This window comes from Ixodes scapularis, unplaced genomic scaffold (genome assembly GCF_016920785.2).
Source record: "Ixodes scapularis isolate PalLabHiFi unplaced genomic scaffold, ASM1692078v2 PGA_scaffold1__304_contigs__length_218370807, whole genome shotgun sequence".
Taxonomy (NCBI): Eukaryota; Metazoa; Arthropoda; class Arachnida; order Ixodida; family Ixodidae; genus Ixodes; species Ixodes scapularis.
Genome location: NW_024609846.1, coordinates 173596149 through 173615075, shown reverse-complemented (window position 1 = coordinate 173615075; position 18927 = coordinate 173596149). Strand labels below are relative to the sequence as shown.

General features: G+C 46.4%; 1 protein-coding gene across 1 annotated transcript in view; it reads left to right on the top strand.

The window, feature by feature from the left end:
• LOC121835867 (endothelin-converting enzyme 1-like) overlaps positions 1-18927 on the top strand; it is a 62783-nt gene that overhangs the window by 16660 nt on the left and 27196 nt on the right. The window contains exons 3-5 of the mRNA XM_042290405.1: positions 3739-3900; positions 5379-5465; positions 18676-18869. Coding sequence (XP_042146339.1) covers positions 3739-3900; positions 5379-5465; positions 18676-18869 — 443 coding nt within the window. The remainder of the gene's footprint in view (positions 1-3738; positions 3901-5378; positions 5466-18675; positions 18870-18927) is intronic.

The following is an 18927-nucleotide window of genomic DNA, read 5'->3' as shown; positions in this document are numbered from 1 at the left end:
CAGACTTCACAGGGACAGTCAACTGGATCGCCTGTCTGGCTCTACGTAGCGCCACTGTTTCCTGCAACGAGCAGGCGCACAACCTACTAATTTCCCCTTACACACCAGCCAAAAGCCTCTTACCGACCACCTTCGATGCGCCCCGCACCCTGCGCACATGACCCCTTGCCTGCATGCTAAACGCCGTCAAGCCCGGCTCATGCAGAACGACATTTTCCCACCTTATACTACAACATGCAACGTGAACGCTTCCCATTCCCCACCTCTGCGCCACAGCCTCTCTCACTGTGACGCGCCCCATTGCACCCACCGCTGGTCCCTACCCTAACCCAATTTTTCCGCTCGCTCTTGAGATTGCTGCCGTTGTGTATGCGACTCCAGAACTTACCTCCCTTCCTCCTGCCCACTGGTACCGGATTTGCACTGATTTCATGGAAGCGATTCAGGCAATTCGCGCGTACCGCGTTCCCGAGGAATTGCAGGACGACCTCTCCTCCGCCCTTTCACAACTTTTCCCTGCCTCGGTTGTGGTGGTGCGGGTGCCAGGCGATACAGAGATTGCCAGTAATGAGGTGGCTCATTAACTAGCCTGCGAGAGTCCTTTCCAGGCGCTGGTAATCCCATAGGCTTTCCCGCCTACGGCGGACGAGGCACATTTTACAAGACCTTGAAACAACACTACGCACAACTCCGACACTCAATGCAGACACTATCTACACCACCACTTTCAGCTTAATACCTCACAAACCCACACACTGACAGTCATCCAGCTTAACACACTCCTCACCCCCGCCCGGCTTTTCCTATATTGTTTCAGATCAGCAGCCCCCTGCCCCAATTTCCCCTGCCCCTAGGCGGACATTAAGCATCCCGATTGCCCCACCGCAGTCATCGGATCTCCCCACTACCCCAACCTCCCTCCTCCACACTGGCGGGTGTGGCTGGCCTCGGCGTCTCACGTCGATCAACTGGCTCTGGTCCGTTTAGCGGAGGAACACCTCTAGGGTCTTTATTTGACCCAGAATAAAGTCATCTTTTTCTCCGACTGACTCATAATACCGGGTGAAACAAGGAGACGGTAGGCTCTTTAAATCGACCGGAAAATTCGGTTTCTTAACCTATCGCGCTACGACTTTGTGCAGCGTTGCCCACACATGGTGCATTTTTTTCGTAAAATTTGCAAAGAGCGGACTTACCTGAGGAAAAAGTAAAGAAAGAAAAAGGCTTAGCTCCTATGGAAACGCAGCGACGCCACCGGTCTGCAATCAACACGGCGCCGTTTTGCACGGTAGACAAGAGATGGCGCAAGCGGTCGCGACGCCAACTTCCGCCAACGAACGAGCAGACGACGCCGAGAGCCGGCGTAATTAGCAGACAAGGAACTGCAGTTCCTTGCTGTTACCGCGCCTGTCTTTTTTGTTTCTGCGACTGTCGCCGCCTGCGGAACGCGCGCCGCTTTTGAATCGAAAAGATCGTCTGCTAAAGAGCCTTTGAGGAATACCTCGGCCAGCTCTCTGCGCCCGTATGCTCGTTCGTTGCGCCATCTCTTGTCTACCGTGCAAAACGGCGCCGTGTTGATTGCAGACCGGTGGCGTCGCTCCGTTTCCATAGGAGCTAAGCCTTTTTCTTTCTTTACTTTTTCCTCAGGTAAGTTCGCTCTTTGCAAATTTTACAAAACAAATGCACCATCTGTGGGCAACGCTGCACAAAGTCGTAGCGCGATAGGTTGAGAAACCGAATTTTCCGGTCGATTTAAAGAGCCTACCGTCTCCTTGTTTCACCCGGTAAATAGCGGAAATAGTTGGTACCATTATTATTTATCAAGAAATTAATCACTTTAGTGGCAGATTCCACATACACACATATTCAGGGTGCTTGTTTTTCATTCGAAAATATTTTTTAAGCGGTGATAGTTAGACGAGTGCTGTCTTCACCATTTATTGACGAGGCTCGGTAGACGTTATATAAACAGGTACTTTCCATAATCAGTTCACTAATTAACTCCAATTCGTTTATTCACGTTTTAATTATTATTTTAGTTTTTATTAAGTATTAATCAATTAATTTTTCACGTTTCTCCACCCGATTTAAGCGAACCGCCAAAAAAGAGTTCCACAAGCCCAGTCCCTAATGGCACTTCAAAGAGTGACGTAGACGTTTCAGTCAAGTGATCCCTTGTGTTGTCGGCCTATTCGCCAAGGACACGCCACCGAGAGAGTCACGACATGATTTAGGTGACTATGTCACTTTTCCAAACGTTATTCTCGACAGGGCATGCGGTGCTCTTCCTGAGCGCAATTTTTAAATCGGGGGAGAAAACGCGAAAATTAAGAGTAATATTAAAAAAAAGAAAAAAACATGACTTTTTTTGTAACTCTTTTAAACTAGTTTTGCCTCTAATATTTATTGCCGTGATTAATGCCATTACACTTGTAGAAACTGCTCTGATTCTACCGGTCTCGGGGAATGACACAAAGCGTAGTAATTTATTGACCATCATCTCCCGGGTCGCGATCCCGAGAGCCCCCGCGCATACGCGGCGACGGTCTTTTATCAGCGGGGAACGCTGAACCCATATGTTCTTATATTAGCCTTTAAGGCTTGTGCTTAGGATCGCAACAGAGGCCCCCCTTGGTAAGATTTCGAAATCTTAAAATTCGCCGATATATCGTATCAGACGTTTCTTAGGACAAAATAAATCTGAAACCACACACGTCATTCCCCTCTTTAAAAAATGCATCTTGTTTGTTTAAAAAGGCACTGACACATCAAAATCGTATTATCTTTTTATTATTCAGAACGATTGAAACGATGCCGGGACATTATCCTCAAAATTCGAAACTTGGGAATTCAGTACTTGTGAAGTAAAAAAAACAATTTTCAAATGCCGAATTCGAAGTTCCCGCGCGATCCGCGCCGGTGTGTTGACGTCAAATATTACGGAGTCCTGCAAGTCGACTTTCTTTCAAGACTCCGTGCTGTTGCCACCGCGACGCAAAGCGAAAAGGAAAGGAGCGAAAGAGATAAGGGCGCCGGCGGACGGGTTTTATTCCGTGCGAGCGGGGAGCGCCTGCCCAGACCGGACTCCGATTTTTGGTATTTGAAAAAGAAGAGCCGTAGTGCGTTCACAATTATGTTAAAAAACATGTTTTACAATTGCCGTTATTAAATGTTATAGAAATGCCGCCTACAAAGCTTCTGAATTTCATGATTTTTGACGTCACGAATCAAAACAAGCGAGGAATTTTTTTTTTCGCGATTCCGTTTTTTTTTTGCTCGTTTATGACTACAATTTTCATCGTTTTCGACAATAAAAAAATACGACCCTTGGGGTGTCAGTGCCCCTTTAAGTCTATTATTATACTTATATTGTAAAGTGGAGTAAAATCATTTTCTCATAAGCGCTAAAATAGAAGTTTACTAATGACAGTAGATTTCCCGTTTTTCGCTGGCCACTGAAAATTATAATAATACATAGACTTTCCTGCTGAAAACGCTGCTGATAAAATAACCCCCCCCCCCCCCACCTTTTTTTTTCTCTTTTCTATTTCCGATTAGAAATGTTTAACGTCCTTTTCAGTGCACTTAATGAAATACAAATATATTCTACCTGGCCATCATCTTAATTTTTCAATAGAGACGCCATATCAATTTCGTCTATATCGTGCCTTGACACAGCCCCAACGACCAAGTTAATTTTTTAGGTATTGGAATCATGTGAGTCATGTCTCTTTGCAGCCAACTTTATCGTATCCGCCATTAACGCCACCGTGGACCCATGTGAAGATTTTTACGGTTTCGCCTGTGGCAAATGGATATCATGTAATCCTATTCCTGACGGCAAAGAAAGCATCAGTTCCCTTGAGAAGAGTGAAGACCGTTTAATCAGCGACATCTCAGGTAAGATTATTATGAATGGAGTACGATATTTTCATTTTAAATCGAGATATGCTTTCTCGAAACCCGATGCAGTTAAAAGCATGCATGCATTTCCAACTTGACTCGGCACATGCCTTAATTTATTTTATATGTATATTTACGGTATTAGGCGGCCAATCCTCGAAGTGCGATGTCCGGGAATATCTATAGTGTGCTCGCCAAGGGTCGAGAATGCGCTCGAATGTATAAACGTGTAGCTATTAGTGTTATTTGTAAAATAGGCATATATGTACCGCCGAGTTTTCGTTGCCTCAAATATGATCACCATTCGCAAACCATAGCTATCTGAATTCTTACTAGGTTGGATACAGCTTGTTTTTACCCTTAGCTATAAAAGCTTAATTTTTTTTACATGGGAATTGGGACTCGAAACGTCATTATGAAAGCAAATGGAATCGCGAAAACTAAAATCCCGCCCCCAAAAAGAAACGTTTTATATGTACCTTAATAACCTCGTATGTGAAAAAAATAAATTTTTCAGGCGTAAAAAAAAAATACATAAGGCAATATGTTTGCCTAGGCACTCAATTTAGAAGGAGCTATTTCTGCATTGCGCCGGCTGTCGTCCGTTCCGCTTTTCCCTTCTCGCCTTCTTCCCTTTACTCAGCCATCTCAGCCCACACCCTCCCAGCGTGCTGGAGATACGCTGTGGCGTACATCTCCTCCGCTCTCCTCCAGCCAATAGAAGGTTCACAAAATTACTTCTACTTTGACGTCACTGTGATGCTACTTTCCCAATAGATGTCATTTTCTAAGGAGTATGCAGTCGAGCTGACTAGGAAACATCATAATCTAAACACTGAGTCAGGGCAAATAAAGTAAGCGAAAATAACGCCTCGTTCGTTATTTTATTTGTCCGTGCCCGGATTTAGAATTTCACGCCGTTTTAGATAGAACGTGGACAAACAGAATTGCACCGAAATTAAGATGCGTGTCGCGCCGTAAATATTGCCGTAATAATATTTTTCCTTTTGGATAAATAGCACTTTCTAACATACGTACCTTATTCAGGGAGTTAAACAAATTCTGGCGAGACCACAGTTTCTATTTCGGCTGGGCATAGTATCCACTATTAAACATTTTAAGGCATAGGAAGCCGAAAAATTAAACTCGTGGTTTCCGACCGGTTCAAACCGCACGTAAACTCTTTAAAGATGACTTTACCAACGGCCTGATTTTGTGAAACTAGACAATTTCAGAATTGTAACCACCATGTTTTCGATAGGTTTTGTCATTTATTTCATACCTTGTACTTTACTTTTTGGCAGTGCAGTATTTACGGGTTTATTTATGCAAACCCTAACCCCCCCCCCCCCCCCCCCACACACACACACACACACACATACACAAAAAGGGGTGGAGGGAGTGGAGAGTTTCTGATTTGGAGACCACTCTTTGAAGATTGGGTAATCGAAATTTATATATGGTTTTAATTTCAGCAATACTCAACACAACAACTTGCAAGTATGAGGACCAGAACGCCACAGACAAAGCTATTATTTACTACAAGGCTTGTCTCAAAGGAGGTATGACCATGGTTCATTCAGACCACGGTTTAAGAGGGCTCCGGTGGAGTAACGCCGTATCCGGAAATGTCCGACTTGCATCTCTGGTTCTCATGCGCGCCACCCAATGGCGCCATGCAGCGAAGCTTTGCACGTGCTAAACTGAACGTGACAGCTAAACACGGCTCTTTGAAGCGGCTATGGTTATTTCTGATGTTATGTAGGACTATGAACCGTTCCAGAAAAGGCGTTCTGACCGGTGTTATTATCAGCGTGTTTGCGTATGGCGTGTTTTCTTTCAATTTAAAGCGAGAAACGCGTACGAGCTGGGCTCTTGAGATCGCGAACTGGACTGTGGAATGGTAAACGTTAAGTTTGTACAGTGCGTTACAAAAAGTTGTAAACGGATTTCTTTTTTTTTTTTTTTTTTTTTTTTGTTAGGTAGCGGGATGTGCCCGGGAACTTTGTTGGCACTGCGTCATTCGGTAGAGTAGCAATCCTTGAGGAACTGGATGTGGCCCTTGAAGACGGGTTTCCAAGATTTGTTCATAAACCTTGATCTAAATTCTTATGACAAATAAATTCTTCCGGCTGCAGCAGGCGACCTTTGTGCGGGATCGCGTCACGTCACGTCTTTAGGCTGTCCTCTTCTTTGGGAGTAGCAAAAAGGGTTAGCTTTTCCGTTCACGTTTTGTATTCCGCGTTGCACCGTAGCCCAAACACTTCTTCCCCATCGCCGGTAACTTCCGAAAGCCGAAACTGTCCAGAATCAAAAAGATTACCAAGGAAAACAGCGCGGCGTTGCAGCCCGGCGCACGCTATCGCCTGCTACCACTCACGAAAGAACATAATGGGTGTTGGTGGCGCGCCCTGGCGACAGGAAAGAGAATTGCGCGTCGATCTTCACCACGACGGCTCTTCGGGGGAGGCCCAGCGTTACGCCACCTGAATTATTTCTATCACCGTGGTTTAGACCAGATAGAAACGCTTGGGTGACCCGCCAGGTTAACTAGTCTGATTACGCTTGCTGCTTAATGAACTACTAACCATTGTAAGGTCAAGGATCCGGGTTGACAACGCTCAGTCTTGAGGTTATCTGAAGGCGAGAACTAATCACTTGTATACGTGTACAATTTACGACTGCATATTTATAACCTTCACTGCTCCATAGGGTCAAGAGATACTGCTTCTACCTAATGGTGTGTTAGGTTGAATTACACAGGTAGGCTCTCGTCCTTTCTTGGCTTGAGGAGGGGAAGGGGGGGGGGGGTCGAAAGAGACATGTCAGAAACCCATGTGACATCACGGACGGAGCGTACATATTTTTCCCGTTAAATATAAGGGAAGCTGTTCTCTCTAAAATTAGTGGCCAGTTGCCTTCTATTGGAGCCCCATTTAACTTTAAAACTCAGCGGAGAAGGATTCTCCCTTTTTCAGGAGTTTGACGGGAGTCTATGAATTTTTGAAAACGAGAAAACATTTGTTGTATGATGGCATCGTTCTTGTAGAAGGAATTCAAAATGGAAACATCGAAAACTCGTTCCAAATTTTGTCTCTGATAAAAAAAATATATATATATATATATATATATTTTGTTAGTCAAATAGTTCACTTTCCCCTCCGAGACATGGCACGAAGCATGACGTTTCACGTTTTCGATACAGTTGGAACTAAAGCTGGCTTGAAATGTCCACGTTATCAACTTCTAAATTATGCAAACAACAAAGAGCGAAACGATTATTACTGAGCTGTACGAAAGAAGGACAGGTTTTTTGTCTGGTCAGTTTATATGACGTTTTTTCTAGGGGGGTTCCAAACTAGCACAGTGAAGTCTGACTTCTCGGCAAAAGATTTTATGTACAAAGGTTGACGGTGAATGTCGCATTTCCGTCTTTATTCACCGTACAAACTGTTCTTCCCTTCCCTAAAAAATTTCAATCTAACTCAAAGGAAGGAAAGACGCCAGGGGGCCGAGCGAAGCAGAATTGCTCCACATGGGCTCCTGCCCTTTTTAGGCAGTTAACGCGAAAGTACCAAAATATCCTTATAATCTTCAGTGTCATTCAATTCACCAAGAAAAGCGGCACCGAGGGATACCCTAGCTGTACAAGTGAGTGAATTTTTCGGCCACATTTCCACCTTGGAAAGATCTACCTCGTATGCGGAGAGATAAGCCTCACCAGGAATACAAGTGGTCGCCATCTTGGCTATACTCGAACACGGGGCACCCGCCGAGGGAAAGAAATAAGCGAGACCCAACGCCGAAACCCGCTTTGCGCGCGGGCCTTCCGGCCCCGCAAGCATGATACATATGCAAGTAACAAAGCAGGGAGTGAACAACGAGATAGACATGGAGAACAGCGCGAGTACCAGAACGAGCGGCACGCACATGGAGTTCGATGAAAACAGCGGCAGGACGCTGAGCCAGCCTGGCCCGTGGTACGAAGTTCTCAAAGAAAGAAAAAGCCAGAAAACAGCGGATGAGAACCGCATAAAAGGAAACAGCAAGGCGAACAGCGCCCTGAATCTAAAAGAAGAGACGAGTGGGCTGACCAACCCAAAGATGCAACCGACCAACAACCAACTGCAGCAACAGCGACGCGGGGACGGAAGAACCCGCGGAGGCAACAACACGCCACCAAGGAAACGCAGGTTGCCGCCATTACCAGAGAATGAATACAAGGTAGTATACAGACCAAGAACGGGCCTCAAGCTTTCTTCGTGGTCTGATAAAAGCCACATGCAAGGCATCGCCACAGCAGGCGGTTTTCCATTCAAAGACTTCTACTCGAATGTGACGATCCAGACGCAATGGGCTCAGAACTTGATCATCGCAAGTACTGTGGACGAGGACTACGCCATGAAGCTGAGCATGATCACCCAGATACAGCTAGGCACGGCCTTGTACGAACTCATGCCTTACCTAAAACCGCTCCCTGGCACCGTACGAGGAGTGGTGCATAGAATAGAAGCAGGAACAACAGAAGAGGAACTTAAAGAACTTATCTCAGTCAACGGCTACAGCATTCTGCACGCAAGAATGCTCGGAAAATCCAGCTCGGCGCTACTCACGTTTGAGGGACCGCACGTGCCATTCTACGTGAAAGCGGGTAGCGTGTTCACCCGATGCCGGCCCCACCGCAGATCCGTGCAGTACTGCAGAGCCTGCGGGAATGCCGGCCACAGACAGGACGTCTGCCCCAACCCGGACACAAACAGGTGCAACCGATGCGGAGCGGAAAATCCTCAAGACAATCACGAGTGTCAGCCTAAGTGCAAGCTGTGCTACCAACCCCACGAAACGGCAAGCAAGGAATGCCAGAAACGACTCAAACCAAGCCCCCCACCGTTACACGTGAGGGAAAGAAGCAAATCGCAAAGTAAACAAGCCACTTGGACGGGAGTTGCAAACGACCGCCCTTTCGAGCAGCAGCAACGGACGTCATTGCCGCAGGACAGAGTGGTGAGCTGGCCCCAGCTGGGGTCCCATTCTCCCAATGCTCCAGATCCCTTTCCCCCTCTGCCGGTCACGCAGCAGGATTCAAGTAACGCACATTTCGAGCAGACCATAGACACACTTAAGAAACAGAACGCGGAGCTAATCTGGCGCTTAGAAAACAACGAAAAAAAAGCGAAGGCTAGGGAACAGGCCCTAGAGCAGAAACTGCAACAGTTTATAGAGCAGATGCAGAAACAGCAGCAACAACTGCCGCAAATACCGCCGCGAGCTCCGACACCTCTGCCGGGGGACCTCGAACAAAAAATGGAATATCACATGAACAAATTAGATGAGAGGATCGATCAGAAGATTGATCAGACAATGAGCCAGATGACAAAAGCAGTTGAACATAAAACGAACAAAATGATGGAAACCGTGAATAAGGTCTTTGAAAACGTTAATCCAACCATCATCCAAATGAGTACGACCCTCAACGCCAAGATTGATCGAATGGGGGAGACCCTCAATGCCCAGATGGGCAAGATGGGTGATGAGCTCAACCAACGTATTTACGACCTTGAGAAGGAAAGGGAACAAGCCCGAAAGAAGCCGAAAACGTCGCCAGGAGGGGATGCGCTGACAGAAGAAACGATCAGAACCCACAATGGAGAGTAAAGAGACGGGAAAGAAGGACGCGGCCCAAATCCTCAAAATCTGGCAGTGGAATTGCCGATCGATTAACCGGAAAAGACAAAATCTACTACAATTTATCAGCCGTCATCAACCGGATATCATCGCGCTACAAGAAACAGAAACAGACACCATAAAGATACGGGGCTACGAGACACACATAGCCGAAGGAAGAAACCGGACAGCCATCCTCACCAAGAAACACTACACAACACAACAACACCAAATCAGCCACAGAATTGAGCACACTTTGATAGAGATGTTACCACAAAAGAAGACATTACAGAGTCTATTTATCCTGAATGTTTACAGCCCGCCCTCGGACAACCTAAAGGACTTGGACAAGTTCCTGAGGGAGGTAAAGAAAGTTACCAAAGGGCAGAAGATACTCGTAGTTGGGGACTTCAACGCACCGCATGTAGCGTGGGGATACCACAAAACCAACAAGAAGGGCACGGATGTGCACAATGCGGCTCAGCACCACCAACTGACGCTGTGGAACGACCCTCAGTGTCCAACCAGGATTGGAAACAGCATCTCCAGGGACACAAGCCCCGACTTAACTTTCTCGAAGGGCATACGGCAAATCGAATGGACGAGGCTGTAAGAAACCCTAGGAAGCGATCACTATATAATTCAAACCGAACTCCGACACAACAAGACTCCATTGAGAACGGGACAAGCGAAGATCACGGGCTGGACAGCGTTCCGAAAGGTGGAACACCCAGCGGACATGGACGATATTGAAGAATGGACCAGGCAAGTGATGGAAGAGGTAACCAAGCACACCAAGACGATACAAGTCACTTCGAACAACCCCGAAGTTGACCCGCACTTACTCCACCTCTAGGAGGCCCGACAGGGCCTCCTAAAAAGATGGAAGAAACAAAAGAGAAACTGCAAGCTCAAGGTCCGCATTGCCCTGTTGACCAGGGAAGCTGAGGAGTACGCAGAGAAACTCGGAATACAAAACTGGAATCAGCTATGCGACCGGCTACAGGGTACCCTGAGCAATCGCAAAACATGGGCAATACTTAGGTCGCTGCTGGCAAAGACGGATTCAAAGAAGGTCACGTGCCAACATATTCAACGCCTCATCCACAACTATCAGGGTTCAGAGGAAGACGTGCTCGAAGCCATCACTGAAAAGTACATTGCCAACCAACAACAACAGACGACGACGATCACTCACCTGGACTACGAGGGAAAATCCAACCCAGAGTTGGATCAACCCTTCAGCAGGGCAGAGATAGGGGCGGCGCTCAGGAACTTGACGAGAAACACGACCCCAGGAAGGGACAGAGTTAACAACAAGACGCTCCGTAACCTGGACGACAGAGCTACGGAGTGTCTCCTTAAGCACATCAATGAAAGCTGGGAGACCGGGAAGATACCGGCATGCTGGAAACACGCGCATGTGACAATGATCCCAAAACCGGGCAAACCGATCACTGTGCAGAACCTGAGACCAATATCCCTCACATCGTGTGTGGGGAAGCTATTCGAGCACATGGTTCACAACAGACTATCCCCGTATCTCGAGGAGAACGAATTCCTCCCTAACACGATGTTTGGATTCAGACCTCTTCTATCGACCCAAGACATGCTTCTTCAACTCAAAGAGGATGTAATAGACAACCTCAGCACGCAGCACAAGAACGCAATTCTAGCATTGGACGTCAAAGGGGCGTTTGACAACATATCCCACGGTGCGGTGCTAAACAGCTTACAAAGGACAAACTGCGGCCAAAAAACTTACAATTTCGTCCGTGACTTTCTCACAGACCGGACGGCGACCATAGGCCTGGGAAACCTAAGGACCGAACAGATCAAGGCTCCACAAAAGGGAACCCCTCAGGGATCGGTGATCTCACCGTTGCTTTTCAATATTGCAATGAGGGGTCTACCGCTCCTTCTAAAAGACATTAAAGGTCTCAGCCATGCAATCTACGCGGACGACCTTACCATATGGACGACGTCGGGGTCGACAGGAATACAGCAAGACGCTCTGCAAGAAGCGGTGAACAGGACCGAGAGATATTTGAAAGATTGTGGTCTCTCGTGCGCTCCGGATAAATCGCAACTTTTGGTGCTAAAAAAGAGGGCGAGAGGTCGTCCTCCACCGGAAACACCAGACCCAGTACTAACTCTACATGAAGATAACATCCCACAAGTCGACGTGCTCCGTGTCCTGGGAGTAGTATTTCAGAAGGATGGTGCAGGGATCGCCACAGTGCAAAACCTCCAAGAAACAGTCACACAAGTTGCGCACCTAGTAAAACGGGTAACAAACAGAAACCACGGCCTCAAGAAGCAAGACACTTTGAGAATCATTCAAGCACTCGTCATCAGCAGAATAACGTACGGGACCCCGTATCTGGGGCTCAAAAACAGCGAGCGCGAGAAGATTAACACACGCATTCGCAAGACATACAAACTGGCCTTGGGGCTTTCCCCAACAACCTCCACAGAGAAACTACTCCGATTGGGTATACATAACACATGGGAAGAGCTGGCAGAAGCACACAAGGTGAGCCAGGTTGAAAGACTTAAGCTCACCAGGACAGGCAGGGACACCTTAAGAAGACTGGGCTACGCAATCGAAGACGAGTCAAGAAGTAAACAAAGGATTCCATTACAACTAAGAGACAATATCACAGTTGCATCCATTCCTCGCAACATGCATCCAGAACACAACAAAGAACGACGAATGGCAAGAGTGAGAGCACTGAGAAAGACCTACGAGAGGGACGATGACCGCGTGCGGTACACAGACGCAGCGAAATACAAGGGAAAGAAAGCACACGCGATTAGCGTGGTAAACAACAAGGGAGAAGAAATCGCGGCGGCCTCCGTGAGGACCCCAGACACGGACTCAGAAGAGGAGACAGCAATCGCTCTTGCGGCGACGACAGGCAAGGAACTCCTCACGGTAATAACAGACTCACAAGCCGCCTGAAGAAATTACCAACTAGGCCGAATATCACGATTGGCCCTCGAAACGTTAAAAAAAATCAAAGATCCCCCCACAATAGTCATAGTCTGGACCCCAGGACATGAAGCACTAGCGGGTAATCTAGCGGCGCATGCCGCTGCCCGAGAACACTCTCTCCGGGCTACCTCGCTGGGCGACCGTGCTCCAGCGGATACAGACGAGGGCGTTCCAAAAAGATACACCGACATTCTAGCGCATTACAGACTAGGGAGGAGAACCTACCCTCCCCAACACCCCACAATATCCAGAGAGGACGCCGTGAAGCTACAAACTAACACTTTCCCGCACGGCACATTATTTCACGCAATGTACCCAACTCAATATGACTACGACTGTAAAAGCTGTCGAGTGCCTAACACTCTCTACCATATGGTATGGGAGTGCAAGCACAACACCTCCATACCCCCCCATTTCCCGACCAACCGCGGAGCAGTGGGAGGACCAGCTGAACAGCTCAAAACCTGAGGACCAGTCCCGACTGGTGGACAGGGCCAGACTGGCAGCGCGGGACCATGGAATCCTGGACTGAGGCAGCCACCCACCTGGGGACGACCCACAAGCTTTCGTCTGCTCAAGTTATAATAAAGTTTATTCCTCCTCCTCCTCCAACTCAAAGCGAATCTACTTTCTGGTGCCACACAAGATAACCAGAACCCAACCCAATTATGTCACACCTAAAGTGTTACAAAAAACGTATTGCCTTATTAAGGTGTAAGATAAGTGGTCCAGTTTGCACAAGAATGCACCATTTTCAAAATTCAAATGTTGAGTGCTTTTCAGAGTAAAGTTTCGTGGGCGAGGCACAAGCGAGTGCGAACGTTCCCTCGAGCGGCGAAGCTAGACCCTGTTAGCGCTATTTAGCCACTGTAATTTAAATTTAACTCCCGAATCGTCGCTTTTTTGTTCATTTTTGCTTACCTTTAGTTCGCAAGTTCGTACAGAGAAGAGTTTTCCCCTCCCATTCCAAACTTGCTCCCTTCTTGCCCATACGTTTTCTATCATGGAATTCTCTTGCCAAGCCCCGACCGGGAGATTGTCTACCAAAAGTGTTGGATTAAGAAGATGGGTAGCTTGTCATTCGGGGGATCTAATCACTCAATAAAAAGTACGAAACACCGGTTTTTAAACAGGCAGAAAAATTTGCAGTTTCAGAAATCTGGTTTAATCGGAAAAGTAACGGTTACATCCTAAAGTAATGACCAATATTTTTTTCTGTCCAGAAATCAAATCATATATTTGAATACTCTTTAGCCAAAAGTAATTGTAATTGCAATCGATTAGTTTGATTATCGTATACAAGATTGCCTTTGGCCTGACTAGCCTCATACTCTCGAGGATTTTGTAAAAGTTTGAAGTTAACGAGATTGGTCGTAAATTCTGGATTGCGTATGAAAGTTTTCAGGTTTTGGGATGGGCGGAATTGTATTTTTTTTTAAATTCAACTGTAATTTTTTATTGTTCTAATTCTTGTTAAATTATAGCAGGAGGTCTTTTATCTCCTTGGTTGGGAGGCTGTAAGTGCCATGACGGTAATCTGGTCCTGGCCAGGAACGGAGTTGGTCTTGGCTATCGCTAAAGCCTCAATCAATTCGCTTATGATAAATATCTCTTTAACGTAAACTTTCGTTCTCTAGTAATTTCCCGTTCTGGTCGCCCTTATTGCGAAAAAAAAGGGATCCGGCTTTGTTAGCTAGTTGTTCCTCCTTATTTTTGAGTCGAAGTGCAAGTTTGCTGGCAATATTATGGGTCTTTGTATAGCCTGCTAACCCCTTGTGTGTAAAACATACTTTCATCAGTCCCATTTATTTGTTGAAAGAGCCGCCAGAATTTCTCCGCTTGTTGCGCCAAAGCTCGAGCATGTATCTTTTCGCCTCGGCCGTGGCTTTGTTCACTTAACTTATGTGTCTCAGAGTTTTCCCCTTCTTATACTTTTTGGGGCTTTTTAGCTCTTGTAGCCCTTATGTTGATGAGGTGCAAGTCGGGATTTGGAATGTCCTCGTTGACTAGGTAGGCCGTTTTGGCTTGGTTGACAGCTTCTTTGGTTCCTTGTCCAAATGGGCGTCTTCAATTAATTGTATGTCGGACGGAAATGTGTCCCACCGCACAAAGTTGTCTTTTTCCTGGTTGTGGTTTTTAAGGGATACTTCAACGAAATTTGAAATATACCCGTCGTGTTCAGAAATAGGTTGAATATGATCTACAATATTCGTAACTGACAATCGCACGTTTGTATTTCGAGGCCGGTGGCTGTATTTCCCGTTAAAAACGGCCCACTCTGGCAATCCCTCGGAGAGCAGCCAGCGGAGAGCACGTGACATCCCCCGAAGAAAGAGTACCTGTGAAAGAAACAAACAGAACGAAGAAAACAAAAAGAAAGGGAGAAGAGGAAGAATAAAAGCCGCTGATTGACTGGGCCCGTCTTTGGGCAGTAATAACGCTAGACATACTTTTTAAGGAACTGCTTATTTTCAAACCAAGTTGGCGTTTTAGTTCCGGCCATTTTCGTTTATTTTCTATTGGTTTACATCTGCAACGCCAAGGCTAGAACAGGCAAAAGCGCTTTATTTTTCAATACTTTACCCGCCTCACCTTAATCATGTGCGATGATTCTGGCAGCATATATTTTGTATGTCCTTTACTCGACTTCAATCATAAGAGATTCCGAGGTGTCCTCGTTGTCGAAGCCTCTGGGTTAGATAGCGCATTTCGCTTGTGTGATGAAAGTCTAGCTCCGTACGGTTTCATCTCGAGGGTTGTTCCTTTCTCTTCGATTTTCTTAGTTGTCATGAGCTTGGTTGCCACTACCGACCATTTTACCGTTTACAAACATGAACTGCTGCTTGCGTCCCAAGCGAAATCCGGTCGCTCCATCTTTGTAAGCCTGTCGAGTTTGCTTATGTTACCACTGCTAGAAAATATAAATGCTACACGGACAACGAAGTTGTAGATTTAGCGAGGGCCTATGGCTGTACTATATAAAGTCTTGAAGATATGTGCTGATTTACAAAAATATTCAAAAATTTGAAAAAAAAATCTCGATCTTGGTTCTTTTTGCGTTTGCCTGGAGAATTGGTGGTTATATGTTTCACTGACGTTTCAAGCAGCGCTGTTAAGGTGGGCTTTGTTGATTTCTTTTATTCGCTGGGTCGTCAAAGACTAGCACTGCCTGGTGGCGTTTTCTAAGAAAACGGTCTGTACTTCGTTCACCCTTAAGCTTACATTGCCGTGGGAGCCTCGTGCTCGCCAGAACAATCAGCCACCTCCATTTTATCACATGACCCGGCTCCTTTCGAGTGGGTATAGGCGAAAGCATCACCACGTAACGAAAGAGACACGTACGACTGGTACAACAAGGACGTAACTTCCACCACAGTCTTTGCCTAGGTGTTAACCGAGTATAGAGGATTCTTTGTTGTTATGGCGATCTTTCTTTACGTTTCGTTTGCATAAACGGAGCATTCCTTCTGGGTGACGCCGTCTTTGTAATTGCGTCACGGATATCCTTGCTAAATAGGCGGTAGACCTCTTCGCAACATATAGTTTTTAAAACGACCTTGTGCGTATGTGTCGATGACCCATATTTGTCGGAGTCGTAGAACGGTTACGCGGCATCTGCATCTGGTGCCAGGGTTCTAGCTGTTGGTCTAATTTGTCCTTTTCCATTGACGTCTTCGCGTTTTTGTTAGTCTTTTGGGTGATTTCTTGAGAAAATTCGCTTTTGTTGTTGGCTAGGATCTCGGTTGAGCACTGACGTATTTACAGCTGAAAAGTCGCCTTATTCTGTTTAAACGAAAGCTGCTTTCTTGGTCAGGAAGTACGTTAAATTCGCTTGTTCCTGCTTGAAGAGCATGGATTCTTTCCATTCCTCATCGGATACATTAAGAAAAAAAGCCGCCTTCTTTGGAGGTGTATTCCCGTGGCTGTCTTCTGGCAGGCAGGAATGGGTGTGCGTTCCCATGTTTTTTGTTTTTTCTTCTGGTTGGGATTTTGGCTAGAGTTTGGATCGGAACGATGATCATTGGTCCTCTTTGAGGGTAAAGAGGTTCTTGTTGCTGTTAAAAGAGGCCCAGCGTTCCCGGGCGGGTTGGTGGGACCCGGGTACGGGGTTCACAGAGATGCGATGCTCGACAAGGCTTAGCACCGAACGCGGGGGCTGAAAAAAACACGTCCGCACTCTTGGTTTTCAGAGCGTGCCTCCTTCCTCTGACTCCCCTAGAGCGCTGGCTCAGAACGAGTTCACATTAACAGGCTGCTAAGACCGGCAATCTTTATGACGTGAACTACACCTTGCAAAAAAAAAAAAACAACTTTGGATGCCGTCAGAACGCCCTCGAACTCACCTATGGCCGCCAGTAAGACTCTCATTGTTTTTGTTTTCTTTTATATTATAGACGCAACAGCTGGTTTTTATCGCAGAAGGCTGGCAGGCGGTGAGGAAAGGCAATTCAATTCAAAATAGGGATATGCGGGGTTACCGCGTTTTTGTCGAGCAGTTCGAATACCAGGCAGAATTGCAAAGAAAATCCTAATGTGTCCCAAGTTTGTTTATCCAAAGGCCCTAATCTACATGGCGGAACCAAGCGGGACGAAGGAACCGGGACATCGCCGCCCTGCTGCTATCGGTCATCGGTGCGGAGCTGGCCAATCGCAGCAGGCGGCGGAGTCCCGGTTTCTTGGTCCGGCTTGTTCCTGTCGTGTAGATTAGGGCCTCTGGCTTATAAAACTTAGGACAAATTAAGATTTGTCCCAAATTAGGCTGAAGTTGGCCCCAAGGGTCTAATGAGGCTTTGCTCCAGGATGACATTATGGCCAAGACACTTTGCTGTGCCATTCTACAAACCGTCCGCTCTTACAGCCAGTTTCATTACGCCACCGCTGTCACCACGCATAGTAGAAAGTTTGGTCTATCTGCACGCGCGATAACCGCACTGAAGGTTTCTGCGAGCAGAGCACGCAACGAGCTGTCTCATTATCTGCCACCTCCTTCCTATGAACTACAGTTATGGCGGCGTCACGCATGTGTGGAACACCTAGTGACATCGGTCTATTGATATGAGTGGACAAGAGGCCTAACCGAATGCTGACACAGCACTCATACCCAATTTGTGCTTGCGCTCAACCACACTGTGATAAGGTCAAAATGTGACCACACGTGCTTCAATTATTAATGGTAGTGTTTCTATAGTCCCCTATCACCGCTATTATCATTTACAGCATAAACTAGATTCTACCGTTTGTATAAGGCTATCAATGCTCTCACAGTATACACGGCCTGACAAGAATGACTTAACAAGCCGTGCGTTTTGATACCAGAGGTCTATCTTGGTTTGACATCTCTTACCATGTGGTTTTGCCACTTCTTTCAATATCAAAACCACAAACCAAATGTCAAAACCACGTGATAGATGATAAGGACGTAACGCTCACTCGCAAGCGTTTCATGATAAAGATTCCGGTTGAATAAGCTGCCGTAGCAAAGGCAGCGTACGAAGTCTTTCACGTGTACATAAGTTTTGGTACACTGCATTTACTTTTATTTCGTCAATCATTTGGTATAGACCCTTTTCCTGTTTACAAACATGAACTGCCGCGTGCGTTCTAAGCGACTTCGTATCGCACCGTCTTTAGAAGCCCATTGAGATTGCTCATGTCAGCAGTGCTAGGAAGCATAAATGCTACACGTACAACAAAGCTAGAGATTTTACAAGGGCCTTCGGTTGTACAATATTACATCTCGGCGGAGGAAAGTTGGTGTACAAGAATACTCTAAACATTTGAACAGACCTCGAACTCCTTCGTTCCTTTGGCGTTCACCTGAAGAATTGGCGGTTAAACGTGTCATCTGCATTTAAATCCGAGGTGTTACGGTGGCCTTTGTTCATATTTTTTTATAGAACGAACTGTCTCCGGGACATCAAAGACTGGAACACCACCTGGTGGTGTTTGCCATAAAAGGGTCTATAGTGTAGTCGGCAATCGTTGCAGGCGATATCACAGCTTCGCTGTTAAACCACCTTCACAACGTGGATTGGAGCCCTAACGTTTTGCAAACAAATTCAGATAATACGGTGACCCCTGCAATTTGTTTTATATTGCCTTCGATACAGCTACCACCACGGAAGAACAGGAATTTGTGAGAGGAATACTTGAAGCAAACCAACTCGAAGATTGGCCAAGAACTCCGGGAGAAGGGAACGCGTCAGAAACAGTTGAGCAACTATTTGGTAGCCTCGGTTGGGAAAGCCTCGTGTTGATTGACATTGTACCCGACAAGAAAAACGTTTCTCGACACGTTTTAATGGTAAGCCTGCATTATAATTAATATCGAGAGTTTTGTTGCCATTGCAATCTTTCTTGAA